Source organism: Mobula hypostoma, chromosome X2 (assembly GCF_963921235.1).
Source record: "Mobula hypostoma chromosome X2, sMobHyp1.1, whole genome shotgun sequence".
Classification (NCBI taxonomy): domain Eukaryota; kingdom Metazoa; phylum Chordata; class Chondrichthyes; order Myliobatiformes; family Myliobatidae; genus Mobula; species Mobula hypostoma.
Window position 1 is genome coordinate 7,050,627 of NC_086129.1, and position 20,871 is coordinate 7,071,497.

Below are 20,871 nucleotides of genomic sequence, written 5' to 3' on the forward strand. Positions count from 1 at the left end.
CCATTTAGAATGTTGAGGAAAAACTTTTTCACCCAGAGAGGGGTGGATATATGGAATGCTCTGCCCCAGAAGGCTGTGGAGGCCAAGTCTCTGGATGCTTTCAAAAAAGGGATGGATAGAGCTCTTAAAGATAGTGGAATCAAAGGTTATGGGGATAAGGTAGGAACTGGATACTGATAGTGGATGATCAGCCATGATCACAGTGAATGGTGGTGCTGGCTGGAAGGGCCGAATGGCCTACTCCTGCACCTATTGTCCATTGTCTATTAGTCTAATGGACTATTTTCTAAATGGAGAGAAAATTCACAAACTGAGATGCAAAGGGATTTGGGAGTCCCTGTGCAGGATTCCCTGAAGGTTAATTTGCAGGAGTCTGTGGTGAGGAAGGCATATGTGTTGTCACCATTCATTTGAAGAGGACGAGACTATAAATGCAAAGATGTAATGTTGAGTTTTTATAAAGCACTGGTGAGGCCTCACTTGGAGTACTGAGGGCAGTTTTGTGTCCCTTATCTTGGAAAGGGTGTGCTGAAACTGGAAAGGGTTCAAATGCGGTTCATGAAAATGATTCCAGGATTAAATGGCTTGTTGTATGAAAATCGTTCGCTGGCTCTGGGCCTGAATTCACTGGAATTCAGAAGACTGAAGGGTACCCTAATTGAAACCTATTGAATCCTGAAGGACCGTCATGGAGTGAATGTGGAGAAGATGTTTCCTCTGGTGGGCGGGTCTAAGACTAGAGGACATAGCCTCAAAATAGAGGGGCGTCCTTTTGGAACGGAGATAAGGAGGAATTTCTGTAGCAGAGAGAACTGAGTCTGTGGAAATCTTTGCCCCAGGCAGCTTGGGAGGCCAAGTCATTATGCATATTGAAGACAGAGGTTGATTGATTTTTGATTGGTCAGGGCATAACGGGATACGGGGTGGGGGGTGCGGCAGGAGATACTGTAGCTGCAGACAGGAAAAATGGATCAGCCGTGATGAAATAGCGAGCAGACATGACAGGGAAAATGGTCTCATGGTCTAATACAAGAATACAAAGCTCCTCTGAAGGTATGTGGGGTCCTGTTGAGGGCCTACATGGAACACTGTGCACAGGTCTGGTCTCCTTCCCAGAGACAGTCTATGGGATAAAGGGAATGAAGAATTTTCCCAGATTGATTTCAGGGTTGTGGTTGTGTCCTCAGAGAGATTACATTGACTGGGCCTGTCTCAAAACTAGAGAAATAAGAGGTGGTCTGACTGAGACAGACACAGTTTCACAGGGTTTTGACAGGGTGCGGAGTAATTTCCTCACCCAGATTGTGGTGAATATTTGGAATTTTCTTCACAAGTTTTCTAAATTCAAAAGCCAAATTTAGGGGCTCTGCGATGCTGGGAATGTTGCAGGAAAGTGGCGCTGAGGTCAAAGATCGGGTGTATTCTGAGGAAAGGGTAGAACAGGCGCAACGGGCCGAATGACCACGCCTGCTCCTGTTTCTTATTTTCTAAAGCACGAGTTTACCTTTGTGCCTTGTTCTCCCTTGGATTTCAGCCATTCGGATTGCACAGGGGAGCGGTGAGAGCTCCGGAGATCCATCGGCAGCCGCTGCGGGGCAGCTCCCGTCTCCCAGCAACAGGTAACGAGTCCAGACAACAGGCCTCAGCGGGGAAACGCCGGGCACCCTCCGTGCAGCTGAAACATCTCACAGAATCTCCGCCAGTCTCTTCAGCTCTGCCTTCGAAAGGATTCAGGACCGGCCGGTGTTGCAGCCGAAACCCGCGGCGCAGCTCCCGGTCTCCGGCCTCACTCGGTCCCGGTTCCAGACTCCGGCCCGCTTCCAGCGCTCAGCGTCCCGCCCACTGACTCCCCTCAGCCAATGAGAGCATCCTTCTCCCAGAAGTGATCGCTGATTGGCTGTGAGTGTGTCTGAGAACGGGCTGCTACTGGGAGCTGGAGATGTCAGTCTCAGTTTGTTTTCAGAATCAAAGGAAGTTCCCCGAAACTCAAATTTAAAAGTAAATTTTATTATCCGAGTACATATAAATCACCACGTACAACCCCGAGAATCATTTTCCTGCAGAAAAACTTAGAAAAAAGTATAGAATAGTAACCACAGCAAAATCAGGCAGTGAAAGATCAACCAGAGTGCTGAAGGTAACAAACTGTGAAAATGCAAATATAAATAAATATCGATAAATAACGAGAACATGAAATAACCTCAGCGTCTGCTGGTGGATCTCTGGAGCTCTCACCGCTCGCCTATGCAATCCGACAGGCTGAAGGCCAAGGGAGAACAAGGCGCAAAGGTAATCTCGTGCTTTAGAAAATAAGAAACAAGAGCAGGCGTTGCCATTCGGCCCCTTGCGCTGTTCTGCCCCTCACTCAGAACATGGTTGATCTTTGACCTCAACGCCACTTTCCTTCAACGTTCCGAACATCGCCGAGCCCCGAAATTTGTGGTTTGAATTTAGAATCCTTGCAGAGAAAATTCAAAAGATTCACCGCGCTCTGTGTGAGGAAATGTTTCCGCATCTCAGTCCTGCTGAGGTGACCTCGGATTTTGAGTCTGTGACCCCTGGTTCCACACCCCAGCCGGGGAGAAATATCATTCCTGCCCCTACCCTGTAAATACCCTGTGAGACTGTGTCTGTCACAATCAGGAAGCTTCTCCATGTGAACCTTGTGATAATGAAGTTGGATACAGTTCTTTCAGACCAGCAGCTTTGACCACAAGAACATCAGACAGTGGTCAGCACGGAATGTGCTGCAGTTACTGCAGGAGAAGGACTGAATGGACACAATGGAGTGGTTCGCTGAGCAGACAGTCCAGACCATCTGGCAGAATACCTCACTACCAGATCTCACCAACGGGCACCAAGACCTTACCTGGCTGGCGGCGAGAGGGCCCTCCCAGTCTGATCCTTGCTGTATGCCCGGAGATCACTCCCACAGCGCGCTGCCCCGAGATTACTGCAGTGGAGACGAGACGGTCACTCACCTCTTTGCGGACTGTGGGCTGGGGAAGATATGTGGAGAAAGATGCAAGGGCCTGTGCCACAGCAGCTGCGTGACAGAAGGCTCACTGATCTTCGGGCTGTTCCCTGGACGCACAGAAAGACGGACATTAAGTGCTGCTGGAAGATCATCAACTCGGTGAAAGACCCCCCAAGCCTGTTGGTCTGTCATCACATCGAGATGTCCGTAGAGCTGATGTTCCCACCCTGGGGTCCACGGTTAATGACATTGATCCATGGCATGGAAAAGGTTGGGAACCTGTGTCGTACAGGAATGTTGCCGACCGGCACATTCCAGGCTGCAGGGACAGCATTGAAACTGCAGGGTCCCCCTGATCCTGGACAGGGAGGGGCCGGGTTAGCTGAGGAAGCTTCTCAATTATTGTCGTAGTGAACCACCCCAGGGGCCACATGAGCGACAACAGTCCTATCGGTTTTATCGAATGTAAACTAGCACTAAATACCACACTGACAAAGAATGTGAAATGACTGGGTAAAGGCACTGAACGGTTTATCCCTGTGAATATCTATATGGACATTAGTCACCATAATAACATTCAACTTCTGGGCTGAGTGAGGGAGACCGGGCCTTCCATTGGAGCCGGGATGGACATGCGTTAAGTCACGAAGTTTCTCTCACGAAGGGCTGTTGAAATCAGGACGTCACCGAAAAAAATAATGTTTTGCTCTCTGTGACGTTGAATATCCGGTCCTGTGCTTTTTTTCCCCCCTGTAGTCACAGGTCGGTCATTACCACTTCATCTGTCTCCTCAAAGCACAATATTCTCTCCATAACCCCAGCTTCATGGCATTAACTCATTTAATAGTTGCTTTCAATATTTGCCACCGTTTTGCACCCAAGCCTTACTCTCTTTAGACCTGGAGAAAAATAAAAACGAGCTGCTGGAATTACTCATCAGGTCAGGCATTTCGGGTTGAGACAGTCCAGATGAAGGATCCCGACCCGGAAAGTCGATTGCACATTCCTCTCCACAGATGCTGCCTGACCCCCTCAGCTCCTCCAGCATCATATTTCTGACTCGAGATTCCAGCATCTGCAGTCTCTTGTGCCTCTCTTTTCAGAACTTGTCCCTTTTCAGTCCTGCCTCAGACTGAACCAGGCTCTTCTCTCCGGCTTCATTTCTGTTCTGCTTCTTCCTTCGCCCATCACGCCTAGTGGCGCACAGGCCAACAGCGGCTCTCCAGCGTTCCCTGTAGTATCTGTCGCACTGTGATTACTAGCCCCATGCCCACCATCCTCTTTTTGCAGCCGGGCTTGGGCAGTCCATGGCCAAGTGTTTATTTCCGACCAGTTTATGTGTTTCCGATCCCACCCTGGTATGGAAATCACAGGCAGTAACGTAATGCTCATTCGCTGAGTCTGCAGCGCCTGTAGTGGACAATCGCGGTACTGCAGGGGATCGGCAGCGTTCTGAATCAGGAAGTGCCGCGAGTTAACATGGCTTCGAAAGGACAGGTCGAGAGTTTGAGCGAGGAGGCAATTTGTTCCACCTGCCTGGATTTCTTCACCGATCCGGTGTCACTGGAGTGCGGACACAACTTCTGTCGCTCTTGTATCACACAGTATTGGGAAAGGGAGGAGAGAAACTCCTGCCCGGAGTGTAGAGAGGTATTTACTGACCGCACCCTCAGGGCCAGTCGGGCCTTAGCAAAACTGGCTGAAAAATTTCGAAATTTAAACCTGAATCCGAAAGGGAAGGAAAGTAAACTTCACTGCGAGGAACATGAGGAAGAACTGAAGCTGTTCTGTGAAACGGACAAGACACTGATCTGTGTGATCTGTGCAGTTGCGCAGGAACACAGAGAGCACCGCTTCCTGCCGATTAAAGAAGCTGTTAAGTTCTACAAGGTAAAACTAACCTGAATTTGATACTGACCCCATCGTCAACTGAATCTCCAAAGTGCTACCTACAAACACACGAGCCTCCATAACCAACATATCATTCTCCGCATCTTTCACCATCTCTACCACCAAGCACATCCCACCGCCATGTCACTTCCACAACTCTCCGCTCTCTATAGAGATCATTAACTTCCTTATCCACTCGCTCCGTCCCACTGATCTCCCTCCTGACACCGATACCTGCAAGCGGGACATGTGCTACACCTGACTCCTACACCTCCTCCCTCGTCACCATTCAGGGGCCCAAACAGTCCGAATTCCTCCCGTTTCAATTGTCCTCTCGAACTAGATTCCTTCTTCAGCTCTTTGTCTTTTCCACCTGTCCTCTCTCAGCTTCTTACTTCATCACCTCCCCCACGTTCCCCCTCACGTTGTCTCACCCGTCACCTGTCAGCTGGTTCTCATCCCCAACCTTTTTATTCTGGCTTCTGCCCCATTCCTTCCCAGTCCCAATGAGGGGTCTCATCCCGAAACACCGACTGTTTATTTCCCTGCAGAGATGCTGAGTTCCTCCGGCATTTTGTGTATGATAATCGGGTTTGTTCGCCTGTTTATTTTGATCCATTTTTTTTAAATTTCCTTTGCTCTCTGACTTCCAGGATCAGCTAAAATCTTCCTTAGACTCTCTCACAAAAAAGAAATCAGACTTCCTGGAAAAGGAGCAGCAACAGAAAGAGAAGATTTCTGGAGTTCGGGTGAGGCTTCCTGAGTGGAATTTCTGATATTATTGTATAGTTTTGCTCCCTTTGATGCAGAATAGCAGAGTATCGCAGCTCCAGTGACCTGGGTTCGATCCTGACCCCTGGTGCTGTCTGTGTAGAGTTTGCATGTTCTCCCTGTGACCGCGACAGTTTCAGACACATCTCAAGAACATGCTGGATGAATGGTTAATTACAATTAACCCTGTGAAGGTGGGGAAGGTTGTATGTGAATCAGATGGGTATTAAAGTGTCAATGAGGGATAATTGGTTTCAGAAAAAAAAACATGTGGGAATGGGGTAGACTGGAATGGTCTCAGAACTAGCATGGACTTCAGTGGACCAAATGGTCTCCTTAATGTCATACAGAAACACAACACAACAATAGAGTAAATTAATCTTCACCTCTCATTCAACAGGAACAGTCACACAGTGTTCAGACCCACATCACATCCCAGTTTGCTGAACTGCGCCAGATTATCACCGAGAAAGAGCACAGCGTACTCAGGGATGTCAGGGAAGAAGAGGAGAGGATTCTAAACCCTATGGAGAAACATCTTCGAGAGATTCAAGAGAATATCAGGTTTATTCAGGAGGAAATCTCAAAGATAAAGGAACAGATGGATCAAAACGACAGTGTGATATTTCTCAAGGTGAGGGATTATATCTCAATTTGTTCCTGCCAAAGGGCACTAAATGAACAGTGGTATATTTGAAATAAACACAGCACAGTGACCAGTTCTAACAAATCAATTGCCGCTGCAGGCAACCTCACACAGATTGTTATACTTGAATGACGCGCCCTCCAATCACTCCAATGATGACGTTCCAAAATGTCTAAGATATGTATTCGATCCTCTGTTAGCAACATACAATCTGGAAGCAATGAATCTTAAGCATTATAAATCATAAGTTAGGCTGCAACGTATGGTCAAGAAAGATATGACATCCGTCCGTCCCCAGCTCAAAACTTTTGAGAACAAGGTTCGAATATGTAACTTATTCCATTCTCTATTACCACGCCCCACTCACGTGAAGTGTTACCATAATAAATACACAACACAAAATACATTGCAGACAGAAAACAGATGCATTGCTCCTACACACAGCATTTACAAATGGCAGCAAACTGTTTCTCACCAGACAATTGATGAAACTATTCAGGGTTGTTGTTGTCCCAGAACTGGATTTCCACAACTTCTGTACATCCCAGGACAGACTGTAATCTGCACTGAAATGATTTACTTTGAAAATAACACAGAGTTGCTGACTGTGCCCTTAATTACCTATTAAATATCCTCTAAAACTCCCATTAACACCCAGTTCCAGTCACAGGCTGTGAGCGTTTCTGGTATGGTGGATGTGAGGACCTCTCTGTCAATCAGTGAGAACGAAGAATGTGACCCACACACTTCAGATTTATTCTCTCTGTCCTGTTTCCATCAGATTAGGGACACTTTCAATGTCTCTTTACTTTCTCAGATAAATTTCACATGGGATTATATCCCATTCTCCAACATAAACAAGCCATTTGGTCTATCTTCTCCTATCAGTTTCCCTGCTTCACAAACCTCCTCCCACCTACTCACCACACCCAGCAACAGTGCCTGAACTCCCTGGTCCCTCGTGTTTATCCAGTTTCCCCATGACATCCAATCTCTGCTGTTCCACTTCAACCACTCCTGTGGCAGTGAGATCCACATCCTCTTCACTAAATTTCTTACGGAATTTATTCAAATCCATCTGGAATTTCATCTGCTCATAATAGATACTTGCCCCAGATGCACACAATCAAATCCATCACTGATCTTAAATTGTTCCATCTCATCATTCTGACCTCTTGTCCAGATGAAAATGCAGAACCTGTCCTGTCTTTCCTGTAAATTTCATCCTCTCAGTAATGATCTAATTTTCAGAAACATTCCCTGTAATTTACACCATGGTTCTGCGTTGTTTGTGTGTGTGTGAATGACTGCGGGAGTGGGAATTTTCAGCACCTTTTCATGATTTGGATGACATTCAGGATGTGGACGGTAAGTCCAAGTCTAACCAGATTTTTGTTTTTATTTATTTCAGGAGGAAGCTCGACGGAACAGGGGGTAGGACCTGCTCTTTACTGAAACCCTGGATGGATTTCTAAAACAGTTCAGAATTGCAGTTTATAACCAGCAGTTTAATATTTACAGAATTAGTGACGATGTCCAGGAATTGTCAGTGACAGATGAGACCCCATCGGTTGAAAGATTCGATCACCCCTATTTGCTGAACACAGTGCTGAGAGAAATATTTGATGTGATTAATCGAGGTAAAACTTACAAAGGTTAATTTCTCCTTGTTTGTGAGATCACAATTAAGTTCTAATTTGAGGCAAAGATTGTCTATAATAACGGGCTGAAGTTTATTCCACATCAACCCCACCGACTGGGAGGCATCACTGTCACGTGGTCAGCTGGAGATGTCAGACCCCTGAACACACCAGCACAGGGTCACAATACAACCAATACACGGGACTGGCAGATGAACCACTGGGTCCTGATCCCAGGCACACTGCACCAACACGCCAAGACATGAGTTTGAATCCTACCACAGGAGCTGGGAAATTAATACTGATTTTATGATACTGTAGAGAATAAAAGCGGGTGGTGACTGGGATTGTCAGAAAAATACACAAGTCCTTCATGTGCCTGTGAGTGCAGACTCTGACTGACGCAGGTCTTCCCCCTTCCCCCTTCAGTGAGCAACTCTCTTGTTGTTAGAGGCAGAAGAGGGGAGCGGTAGTGACTGGGGACTCAATCATCAGGGGAACAGACAGGAGAATCTGTAGACGTGAACGGGACACCCGAATGGTATGTTGCCTCCAAGGTGTCAGGGTCAGGGACACCTGGGATTGTGTCTACATAATTTTAGATAGACAGGGAAAAGAGTCAGATATCTTGGTACATTTTGGGACCAATGATGTTGGAGGTAAAAACAAAGAAGTCCTGAAAATAGAATTTGGAGAGCTTGGTAGGAAGCTCAGAGCAGTACCTCCAGGGTTGTAATTTCTGGATTGCTGCCTGTGCCTCGTGCTGGTGAGGGTAGAAACAGGATAATTTGGCAGATTAGAGATGGCTGAGAAGCTGATGCAGGGGACAGGGCTTCAGGATTTTGGATTATTGGGATCTCTTCTGGTGGAGAAATGACCTGCTCAAAAGGGATGGGTTGCACCTGGACCCGAGGGAGAACGATATTCTCACAGAAAGGTTTGATAGAGCTATTGGGGAGGGTTGAGGGTTTAAACTAATTTGCTGGTTGGGGCGTGGTCAGGAATGACTTAAGGGATAGGACTGGGATGGTAAAAATGCAAAGACAGAGTGTAGTCAGACTGTGATTTAGGGCTGACAGATGCGAGGACAAAACTGCAGCCAGCAAGGTGAGTATCAGTGCATTAGGGATGCAGAATCAAAAAGGGTAGCAAATACAGTACCCAAAGCGTTATATCTCAATCCACAGAGTATAAAAAATAAGGTGGATGATCTTGTTGCACTATTACAGATTGTCAGGTATGATGTTGTGGCCATCACTGAATCATGGCTGAAGGATGGTTGTAGTTGGGAGCTGAATGTCCAAGGTTACACAATGTATCGGTGGTATAGTAAGGTAGACAGAGGGGTTGGTGTGGTTCTGCTGGTAAATCGGTAGAAAGATGTGACATAGGATTGGAAGATATTGAATCCTTGTGGGTTGAGTGAAGGAACTGCAAAAGTGAAAATGACACTGATGACAGTCATATACAGGATCCCAACAGTAGCTGGATGTGGACCACAGATTACAACTGGAAATAGAAAAGGCCGATGAAAAGGACAATGTTATAATAGTCATGGGAGATTTCAACATGCAGGTCAATTAGGGGCATTAGGTTGGTAATGGATCTCAAGAGAGCGAATTTGTTGAATGCTACATGATGGCTTTTTAGTGCAGTTTGACGTTGAGCCTACTCGGGGAACAGCTCTACTGGATTGGATGTTATGTATTGAACAGGAGGTGATATCTTCGGAAAGAACCCTTAAGAGGCAATGCTTACAACATGACTGAGTTCAACTTGAAATTTAATAAGGATAAAGTAAAGTCTGACACTATTGTATTCCAGAGGAGTAAATTACATTTGTAAATTACAGTGGTCTGAGGAAGGAGTTGGCCAAAGTAAATTGGAGGGAGATGTTGTCCGGGATGAGAGCAGAGTAGAAATGCTGTCAGACTCTGGGGCAATGAGGAAGATGAAGGATAGATATATTCCAAAAATAAATAAATACTCAAATGGCAAAATAGTACAATCGTGGCTGATAAGGGAAGACAAGCTAATGTAAATGTAAAAGAGTGGGCATACAACAAAGTGAAAATTAAAAAGAGATGAGAGTGGATATAGGACCGCTAGAAAATGAGGCCAGATATATAATAACAGGGGACAAAGAGATGACAGATGAACTAAATGAGTATTTTCATCAGTCTTCACTGTGGAAGACATGAGCACTGTGTCAGGTGTTGAAGGGTGCGAGGGAAGAGAAGTGAGTGCAGTTACTGTTACACGGGAGAAGGGGCTCAAAAAGGGACATGAGTCACTCAGACCAGATGAACTGCACCCTCGTGTTCTGAAAGAGGTAGCAGCAGACATTGTGGTGGCATTAGCAATGATCTTTCAAAAATCATTGGGCTCTGGTATGGTGCTAGAGGACTGGAAATTACAAATGTCACTCAACTCTAAGTCAGGAGGAAGGCAGCAGAAATGAAGTTATAGACCAGTTAGCCTCACCTCTGTGGGTGGGAAGACATTAGAGTCAATTGTTAAGTATGAGGTTATGGAATACTTGGTGATACTGGACAAGATAGGACACGTTGGCATATACTAAGATTGGTGGAGGGGCCGGTAGTGTTGAGGAAACAGGTAGGCTGTGGAAGGACTTGGATGAGGAGAATGGGCAAGAAAGTGGCAAATGATACACAATGCTGGAAAATCCATAGTCATGTACTTTGGTAGGAGACATAATATTAAGATTATTTTAAATAGGGAGAAAATCCAAAAATCTGAGATGCAAATGGACCTGGGAGTCCTTCTGCAGAACAACCTAAAGGTTAACTTGCAGGTAGAGTCAGTTGTGATGAATGTAAATCCAATGTTAGCATTCAGTTCATGGGGTTAGAATACAAGAGCAGGGATGTCATGCTGAGGATTTATAAGGCACTGGTGAGGCCTTACTCTGAGTATTGTGAACAGTTTTGGGCTCCTCAGCTAAGAAAAGATGTGCTGGTATCGTAGAGTGTTCAGAGGAGGTTCACAAGGATGATTCCGGGAATGAAAGGGTTATCAGACTTGAAACGTTTGATAGCTCTGTGCCTGTACTCGCGGTAATTTAGAAAGATACTTTATACTTTATTGTCGCCAAACAATTGATACTAGAACGTACAATCATCACAGCGATATTTGATTCTGCACTTCCCGCTCCCTGGATTACAAATAGATAGTAAATATTAAAAATTTAAATTATAAATCATAAATAGAAGATTGAAAATGGAACGTAGGGTAGTGCAAAATAACCGAGAGACAGGTCTGGATATTTGGATTGTATGGCCCAGGTCCGGGTCAGGATCCGTTCAGCAGTCTTATCACAGTTGGAAAGAAGCTGTTCCCAAATCTGGCCCTAAGAGTCTTCAAGCTCCTGAGCCTTCTCCCGGAGGGAAGAGCGACGAAAAGTGTGTTGGCTGGGTGTGTCGTGTCCTTGATTATCCTGGCAGCACTGCTGCGACAGCGTGCGGTGTAAATTGAGTCCACGGATGGAAGATTGGTTTGTGTGATGCACTGCGCTGTGTCACGATCTTCTGCAGCTTCTTTCGGTCTTGGACAGGACAACTTCCATACCAGGTTGTGATGCACCCTAGAAGAATGCTTTCTATGGTGCATCCTGTTTTAGGGGACAGGCCAAATTTCTTGAGCTTTCTCAGGAAGTAAAGGCGCTGGTGGGCCTTCTTGGCAGTGGATCTGCTTGGTTGGACCAAGTCAGGTCATTTGTGATATTGACCCCGAGAAACTTAAAGCTTTTGACCTCTTCCACTTGCGCACCACTGATGTAAATGGGGTCGTGTGGTCCGCTACTCCTTCTGAAGACAACAACCAATTCCTTTGTTTTGCTAACGCTGAGGGATAGGTTATTGTCTTCGCAGCATGCCCCCAGGTTCTTAATTTCCTCTCTGTACTCAAACTCATCATTACCCGAGATACTGCCTACAATTGTTGTGTCGTCAACAAACTTATATATTGAGATCGATGGAAATTTGACTACACAATTATGGGTGTACAGTGAGTACAGCAGGGGGCTGAGTACACAGCCTTGTGGGGCACTGGTGCTCAGGGTGATTGTAGAGGAGAGCTTTTCCCCTATTTTTACAGCCTGGGTCCTGTCTGTGAGGAAGTTGAAGATCCAGCTGCAGATCTGAGTGCTCAGGCCCAAGTTCCGGAGCTTAGGAGTCAGTTTATTTGGCATGATGGTATTAAAGGCAGAGCTGTAGTCAATGAAAAGCAGCCTTACGTATGTGTCTTTATTCTCCAGGTGTTCTAAGGAGGAATGTAGGGCCAGAGAGGTGGCATCTGCCGTTGACCTGTTGCTCCGGTAGGCGAATTGCAAAGCGTCGAGGTTGACCGGTAGGCTATGGTTGATGTGTGCCATAACCAATCTCTCGAAGCACTTCATAGCAATTGATGTCAGAGCCACAGGTCGATAGTCATTCAGGCATGCCCACCTTGCTCTTCTTCAGCACTGGGATTATCGTTGCCTTCTTAAAACTTGAGAGGATCTTAGACTGAAGCAAGGAGCAGTTGAAGATGTCAGCAAACACTCCAGCTAGCTTGCTTGCACAGGCCCGGAGAACCCGTGCCAGGAAGCCATCTGGGCCCGTCGCCTTCCTTGGATTTATCCTCAGGAAGGCCTTTCTAACGTCCTCCTCGGTGACAATGAATCTTCATGCCGCCAGGTCCGGTTCATCCGGAGGGAGTGGGACGCTCCTCTTCTGTTCTAATCTTGTGCAGAATATGTTAAGTTCATCAGGAAGAGAAGCGCCACAGTTATTGATATTCCCAGCTTTTTCTTTGCACCCAGTGATCTCATTTAGACCCTGCCATATTCTACTGGCATCCTTCTGATTAGCCTGGGCTTCCGTGTAGCGACTGGTATCCCCGGACCTAAAAGCTGCAGCTCTAGCTTTCAAAAGGGACTTGACCTCATAATTCATCCAAGGTTTCCGGTTAGGGAATACCCGGATCGTCTTGCGAGACACACAGTCCTCCTTGCATTTCCAAATAAAGTCTGTGACAGCTGAGGCATACTCATCAAGGTTAGCTGCCGAGTCCTTGAATACTAACCAGTCCACCGATTCAAAGCAGTCACGGAGGACCTCATCCATTTCCTTCGTCCAATGTGACACCACTTTTGTCACCATGACCTCCCGCTTCGGCTTCTGTTTGTAAGCCGGGAGGAGGAGTATGGCCTGATGGTCCGATTTTCCAAAGTGCGGTCATGGGACGGAACGGTAGGCATCCTTGACTTCTCTGTAGCAGTGGCCAAGTATATTCAGGCCTCTGGTGGGGCAGGAGACATGTTGGTATAACTTTGGCAGTGCCTTTCTGAGGTTGGCCTAGTTAAAGTCCCCTGCTGTAACGTCTTGCCCGAAGACGCCGTGCGGTCAATCCGATGGATCGAAAATCCCTCTGGTCAGATGGCACAGTCGGGGATGGCAGGGGAGAGCCAAGTCTCAGTGAAACAGAATACGCAGCAGTTCAGCATCTCCCTGCAGTAGGTGAGTCTCCCTTTAAGATCGTCCACCTTGTTCTCTATGGCTTGCACATTAGCAGGTAGGAAGGTGAGCATAGGGGTCCTGAAGCTCCTCAGCTGCAATCTGACCAGCCACCCAGCTCTTTTCCTACGCTTCCTCGGTAAATAGTGCATCTTTCCAGATTTCCATCGATGCAGTGTGTTGTTGGCAGCTCTTTGAGGTTGGTGGACGTGTCCCACGGGGATCGATCGGCAGGTCGCGTCATCGGGCGCTCCGGGTCGGGCCGAGTGACGGGGGAGGCTCCGCTGCCACTTCCAGCTGCCGGGGGCCCGGGCTATCGATTGGGTCAGGCCCCGAAGCCGACACTTAATCCCGGAGGTCCGGGCTCCTGGCTGAAATAGGTCCGTGAGCTGAGTCACGGTCGCAGAGGCCTCCGCTCTAGCCGAGCCTCGGGCTCAATTTCCAAGGGCGGTGGCGGAGGCCTCACTTCTGGCAGCTGTGGATGTCCACCAACGGGGCTTTACGGCGGTTGCTCCAGGGAAGTGTCTGGGGCTACTTGAGGTCTCCGCCGTCAGTTCTGTGTGGTCGTCTGCTCCGGAGAGGTGCTGGTCGTAATGGGCCACGTCTCCAAGCATTCCGGCACGGTAGCAGGCCGTGGGTCTCCTGGAATGTGGTGGGCCTCAGACCAGGCCTCGCTGGTCGGGTCCTGGTGCGGTCCAGAGTTTAAGAAGCAGTTTTGGCACGGTGATCTCCAGCTGGGTCAGTAGCTTCGCCAGGGTGTTGTTGATCTTGCTAGATGAGGGGGGATCTCATTGAAACCTCTTGAATGTTGAAAGGCTAAGATAGAGTAGATGTGGAAAAGATGTTTCCCATGGTGGGGGAGTCTAGGACAAGAGGGCACAGCCTAAAGATAGAGGGGCGTCTATTTAGAAACAGAGTTTGGACACAGTATCAAAGGTTGTGAGGAGAAGGCCAGGGAGTTGGGGTTGAAGCGGAGAAAAAAAGGATCAGCCATGATTGAAAGGCGGAGCAGACTCGATGGGCCAAATGGCCTAATTCTGCTCCTATATCTTATGCGCTTATGGTTATCAGACCACAACATTGAAGCATTATGAGAATGAGAACAGACACACCAACCAGCATTGACATCTTTCAAGATTTCACCTAAGGAGAAGCTCACACAGCATAAGCAGCCTGGCAAAACTCCTCCACACACATACACAAGAGGAATTGGCAGATTGTAGTCAGAGTCTCAGCAATGTATGTTGTTATTTCCCTGAGTAACCTGTAAACTATTCTCTTCAGACATGGTAATTTGCTTACTTAAACAACTCACACATGTCACACATTGTCAGCACACACCAGACATGTGATGACACACTGTGACATACAAATATTTCAATGTGCACACTCTCCTGCAATGTGTACACACAAACACACTGATATTCACCACAATCAACACACACACACACACACACACACGCATATCAGAGCGTGACACACGGTCAAAGAAACAGGCACAAATTCTCATTCAGGAATGAAATCTGCCGTCCTTACCCAGTCTGTCTGTTCTGTGCACTGAGCTGCCCTCTGACGTGACGTCACATCAACAGTTCACAGACAGACTCCAGGGTGAGATTCCTCAGGAGGATGATCTGGGAGGGTTTGAACCCACGGCCCACTTCATCCATCTGCTAGACTGAGGTGTCTTCCTGAGCATGTCCCATTTGTGTGTGTTTGTCACAAATCCCTTTCACCATTTTCTATACATGTACCTGTACAAATATATTTTAAAATATTTTAATTTTACCTGTTTCTACAGCATCTGACAGCAAATTCCACCTGCCCACCTCACACTCTGTGAGAATGTGACCCCATAGATCCCTCATAAAAAATTTCCCCTCTCACTTTCTATCTGAGCCCTCTGGTTCTGTACTCCCATTTCTCAGAAAAAGACTCACTTTATCTCAGCCCGTTGTGAATGTATTTACCTCGATAAGGGGTCATCCCTCAACGCCCTACACTACAGCGAAATAGCTCAAGCTTATCCACTCTCCACTTTTAATCCAAACCCCCCAGTCCCGGTAACATCCTCCTGAACCTTCCTGTCCAGTGTAATGACATCCTACACGGGTTGACTCTATGGTTAAGAAGGCAGACGGTGCATTGGCCTTCATCAATCGTGGGATTGAGTTTAAGAGCCGAGAGGTAATGTTGCAGCTATATAGGACCCTGGTCAGACCCCACTTGGAGTACTGTGCTCAGTTCTGGTCAAATTACTACAATTACAGGAATGACATGGAAATCATAGAAAGGGTGCAAAGGAGATTTACAAGGATGTTACCTGTTTTGGGGAGTATGCCTTCTGAAAATAGGTTGAGTGAACTCGACCTTTTCACCTTGGAGCGACAGAGGATGAGAGGTGATCTGTTAGAGGTGTACAAGATAATCAGAGGCATTGATCGTGTGGACAGCCAGAGGCTTTTCCCCAGTGCTGAAATGGCTAGCACGAAAGGGCACAGTTTTAAGGTGCTTGGAAGTAGGTACAGAGGAGATGTCAGAGGTAAGTTTTTTTATGCAGAGATAGTGAGTGCGTGAAATGGGCTGCCGGTGACAGTGGTGCAGACGGAAACGATTGGGTCATTTCAGAGACTCCTGAATGGCTACATGCCTAGGTAGTTTTAAGGTAGGGACATGTTCGGCACAGCTTTGTGGGCCGAAGGGCCTGTATTGTGCTGTATGTTTTCTATATTTCCTCATATTCAGGGAACCGGAAATGCAGACAATACCCCCAGCGTGGTCTGTCATCGACATCAAAGACCTTGCTTAAGTTCCTGTGGACAGTGTCGAATAGGCTGATGAATACAGGACTGAAGGTGTTATATTTGAATGCTCCAGTATACGGAATAAGGAAGATGATGTTGTAGCACAGGTAGAGATTGGCAGGTACAACGTTGTTGGCATCACTGAGTTGTGGCTGAAAGGAGATCCTGGCTTGAAGTTCAACATTCAACGATACACCTTGTATTCAAAGGACAGGCAGGTAGGCAGAGGGGATGCGGAAGGTCCGTTGTTTAAAAAAAAATGAAATCAAATCCTCAGAGAGAGGTGACATAGGATTGAAAGATGTTGAGTCATTGAGGGTAGAGTTAAGAAACTGCAAGGGTAAAAAGACCCTGATGGTAATTATATACAGACCTCCAAATGGTAGCCAGGGTCGAAATGGGATACAAATCACACCAGGAGACGGAAAAAAGTGCAAGGTGACGGTTGGAATGGGGGGTTTCACAATGCAGGTAGATTGGGAAAATCATGTTGGTGCTGCATTCCAGGAGAGGGAATTTGTAAAATGCCTCTGAGAACAGAGTGGGTTTTGTATAATGAACTAGATATGATTTGGAAGACTAAGGTAAAAGAATCTTTAGGAAGCAGTGATCATAAAATGATAGAATTCACCCCAGAGATTGACAGGGAGATAAAGTCAGAAGTATCAGTATTAAAGGGGAGCAAAGTCAGTTACAGAGGCATGAGGAAGGGGACACCAGCAGAGATAATTGCAGAACAACAAAGACTGGAGTTGACCGTTTGGGATGAAACCTTGCATCAGAACCCGTGTTGCTTAAGGGTCCCTGCTAATTCTCCCCCTGTCCTGACGAGGGGCTGCGGGTGATAGGGTTGTGAGAAAAGGGGACAAAGAGATCCTCATCTCCATCTTTGTCCCCCTCCAGCTTCTCGTTACGTCTACACACACAGTTCACCCACAGGCTTTCCACCCCTCCCACACCTGGTTCTGGTTCAATCTGCCGTTCATCTCTCCCCTGCTGGTTCCCATTATCACCTCCTTTACTGTCTCGAACCTTCACACTCCCCCACTTCACACTTCACACTCACAAATGAATGTTAACATGGAATGAAGGGCCTGTTCCTGTGCTGTACTGTTCTATGTTCTCTGTTCCCTGTTCAGAAAGAATCAGAGGAGATCTCAGGGAACAAAAAAAAATATTTCAGGGCTCAACAGGCAGGATACAGGGAGGATGTTTCCCCTGTGAGGAGTCAAGGGTCAGGGGTCACCGTCTGTTTGGAATTCTCAGCACCCGTAGGGAGAGGGGGGTTGGGGGTTTTTAGCTATTCAGTTCACAGAGCCATCGCCGTTCAGCATAGAAATGTGCCATTCGACCCTTCACCTCTGTGCTGACCGATTTACCCATCTACATTCACCCCATTGACCGGCATTAGGTCAGTCTCCTTCTGTGCCTTGCCTATTGAAGTGTCTGTCCAAGTGTCTCTTAAACGCAGAGGACTGGAGGCCTGTGACCTGCAGAGGTCGGTGCTGGGTCCGCGGTTGTTTGTCATTTATATTAATGATTTGGGTGATGTTGTAGGTGACATCGTCAGTAGGTTTGTGGATGACACTAAAATTCATGGTAGAGTGGATAGGGAAGAGGGTTATCTCTGTTTACACCGGGCCGTTGTCAGCTGTAGAGATGGGTACAGGGAGAATGTTTTAAAATACATCTTGGCAGGGACGTGGATAAGAAAAGGTGAAAGGAATAATGGGCAAATGGGACTTGCTCATTAAAGCAAGTTAGTCGGCACGAACGAGTTGGGCCGATGGGCCTTTGTGACCTCCAGTTTAAATGGATTCTCCCACCCCTTTCCCATTTTAATCCACCGCTTTTCCGGACTCGTTTCTGCTGTCTACCTCCCCTATTTATTTCTGTTCTTGGGGGAAGATGTTGACCTGAAACGTAGACTGCCCATCTCCCTGCACACATCCTGCCTGACCCGCTCGGTTCCTCCAGCATTTTGTGTCTGCTTGATCGCGACATCTCTGCTCTCCGTCCAGCGGAAACCCCTTGGGGAGATATTAGTTGTCCATCCGCTTTGGTCGGATCAAACCACGGGAAAGGTTCGTGTCGGCCACCCGACTGCGGCAGAGGCCTTTCCACCGATCCCCGGGGCCGCGCTGCCCGAGTCTCCACCCCCCCCCCCACGATCCCCGGGGCCGCGCTGCCCGAGTCTCACCCCCGATCCCCGGACACACTCTAATTCTCTTCCTATCCCCCCAGTCTCTGTCACCCTGGATGTGGAAACGGCGAATCCGTGTCTCGAGGTGTCTGAGGAGCGGAAGAGTGTGAGACGGACCAGGAATCGGAGGAATCTCCCTGACACCGGGAAGAGATTCACAAACTGGCCTTGTGTGCTGGGATCGGAGGGATTCACATCGGGGAGACATTACTGGGAGGTGGAGGTGACGGGAAATCGGGACTGGTGTCTGGGAGTCGCCGCAGAGTCTGTGGAGAGGAAGGGATGGTTCAGACTGAGACCGGAGACCGGATTCTGGGTCATCAGGCGGGTTGGTGACGTGTTACATCGGGATTGTGACGTGTTCAGTGTTCTCGCCTCCCCTGTGTCCCGTCTCGCTGCCGGTCCCATCCCCGGGAGGGTGGGAGTTTATCTCAATTACCAGTCCGGGACAGTTTCATTTTACAACGCGGAGACCAAGTCGCATCTCCACACCTTCACGAGGAATAAATTCACGGAGAAACTGTATCCTCTCTTCTGGCCTGGGGATGGAACCCAGTGGCTGAGAATCTGCTCCGGTTCCGCTCCGGGTCTGTAAACGGGTCGGGTCCCGGGACCGACGTCAGGAGTAAACTCCCTGTAAATATAAATGTGCGGAGAGTGAAATAAACACGAGATGAGAATTATCAATGCGTTAATTTCAACTCGTTCACCGTATCCGACAACGGAACAGAAACACCGCGGATTCAGCAGCAGCCTCGGGCCGGCGGGTCCTGAGCTCCCCCGGGTCCTAAAGTCCACTCGCACTGAGACAGGTTAAACGGGACAAGTGGGGGCCGTGCTGACTGGAAAAGAGGGGGCCGTGCTGACTGGAAAAGACAGTGAAGATTGATGCAATGTGTTCATTAAGTTCATCTGCCATTTCTTTGTCCCCCATCACCACCTCACCAGCATCATTTTCCAGTGGTCCAATATCAACTCTCATTTTCCTTTCACTCTTCATGTAACTGAAAACTAACTTTTAGTATCCTGATTTTTATTATTGGCTGGGTTGCCTCATATTTCATCTTAAACATTCTTATGGCTTTTTTTTGTTGCATTTCGTTGGATTTAAGAGCATCCCAATAATTCAACATCCCACTCACCTTTGCTCGCTTACATGTCATTTCCTTAGGTAACACACAGTCCTTAACTTCCCTTGTCAGCCATGGATTCCCACCGCTGCCATCTGAGAAATTCTTCTGTGGGACATGTCTCTCCTGCGCCTTGTAAACTATTCCCAAATGCGTCAGCCACCTCTGTTCAGCGATCATCCCCACAGTATCCTCCTCCAATTCACCTGGGCAAGCTCCTCTCTCATGCCTCCATAATTCCCTTCATTCCATTGCCAGACCGATACATGTGACTGAGGCTTCTCCTTCTCAAAGTGAAGTATGAATTCAATTATATTATGATCACTGCCACCGAAGCGTTCCTTTGCTTTCAGCTCCCAAATAAGATCAGGGTTATTACACAGCACCCAATCGCAGATGGCCTTTCCCCGAGTAGGCCCAAACACAAGCTGCTTTAAAAATCCGTCTCGTAGGCATTCAACAAATGCCCTATCGTGATCTAACAACAACCTCATTTTCCCAACCCTTTGCATATTGATGTCCCCGATATAATTGTGACATTACCATTATTATAGGCCTTTGCCCTTTCAATACTGTGAACTAATTTAAAATCAGTCCCTTAACTTAATAAAGTTTTTATCTGAAAACTATCATCCCCCTCCCAAAGATTGTACTGAAGACTGCATTTGATTTTTTTTTCAGCCATATCTGCTTCACACTGAAATAGTATGTGTTTACCAGTTTCATAATGACAAAATGTACACGACCCAGAATGATGTTTTCCAATAAGATACAAGGCATAATTAAACATCGTGTGGTCATTTCTAAGTCGTGTCAATATAATTTCTTCCAATCTTGTCTTTAGCCCTTCTTCCATAAACCCGACTGGTTTATGTATTCTGTGAAGGTGCCTGTCCTGTATCCTACAAGTCTTGCCATAAGTCCCTAACTCTTAACACTACCAACCCCTAAGCTTCTGATTTGCGAAGTGGAAGGTCTATATCCACAGTTGAACTTTTAACAGGTTTTGTTGCTAAACAGTCAGCCTGATCATTTCCCTCACCAGTGCGCTGTGCAGGGTCCATAATGTGCAGACACATAAACCGAACTTTGTACATGAAATACTGCTTGACGAGTTTCCAACAGTTAATCTGACCCACTGCTACAATGACCTGTTTTAAGGTTCATCAAATCCGAAAAGGATTCTGAACAAATTACAAGTTTGCAAGAACAAATTTCCTCCACCCACTGTAATGATGACAAAGAATTCTGCTTCATATACCCATAAATGGCTGGTAAGTGATTTCTTTATCAT

The 20,871-nt window shown here is 47.1% G+C and overlaps 2 protein-coding genes across 3 annotated transcripts in view; one reads left to right on the forward strand and one right to left on the reverse strand.

Annotated features, from left to right (window-relative positions):
* LOC134340926 (oocyte zinc finger protein XlCOF6-like) overlaps positions 1–4,449 on the reverse strand; it is a 408,299-nt gene extending 403,850 nt beyond the window's left edge. For both annotated transcript variants that reach the window (XM_063038529.1, XM_063038530.1), the window contains exon 1: positions 1,505–4,449. The gene's annotated coding sequence lies outside the window, so the exon portion shown is untranslated. The remainder of the gene's footprint in view (positions 1–1,504) is intronic.
* LOC134340945 (zinc-binding protein A33-like) lies at positions 4,426–19,178 on the forward strand. The gene is made up of 6 exons (XM_063038543.1): positions 4,426–4,867; positions 5,521–5,616; positions 6,039–6,272; positions 7,696–7,718; positions 7,806–7,924; positions 18,489–19,178. The coding sequence occupies exons 1-6, from the start codon at positions 4,457–4,459 to the stop codon at positions 19,040–19,042; spliced, it is 1,437 nt and encodes a 478-aa protein (XP_062894613.1). The 5' UTR covers positions 4,426–4,456; the 3' UTR covers positions 19,043–19,178.
* Positions 19,179–20,871: the final 1,693 nt, after the last annotated feature.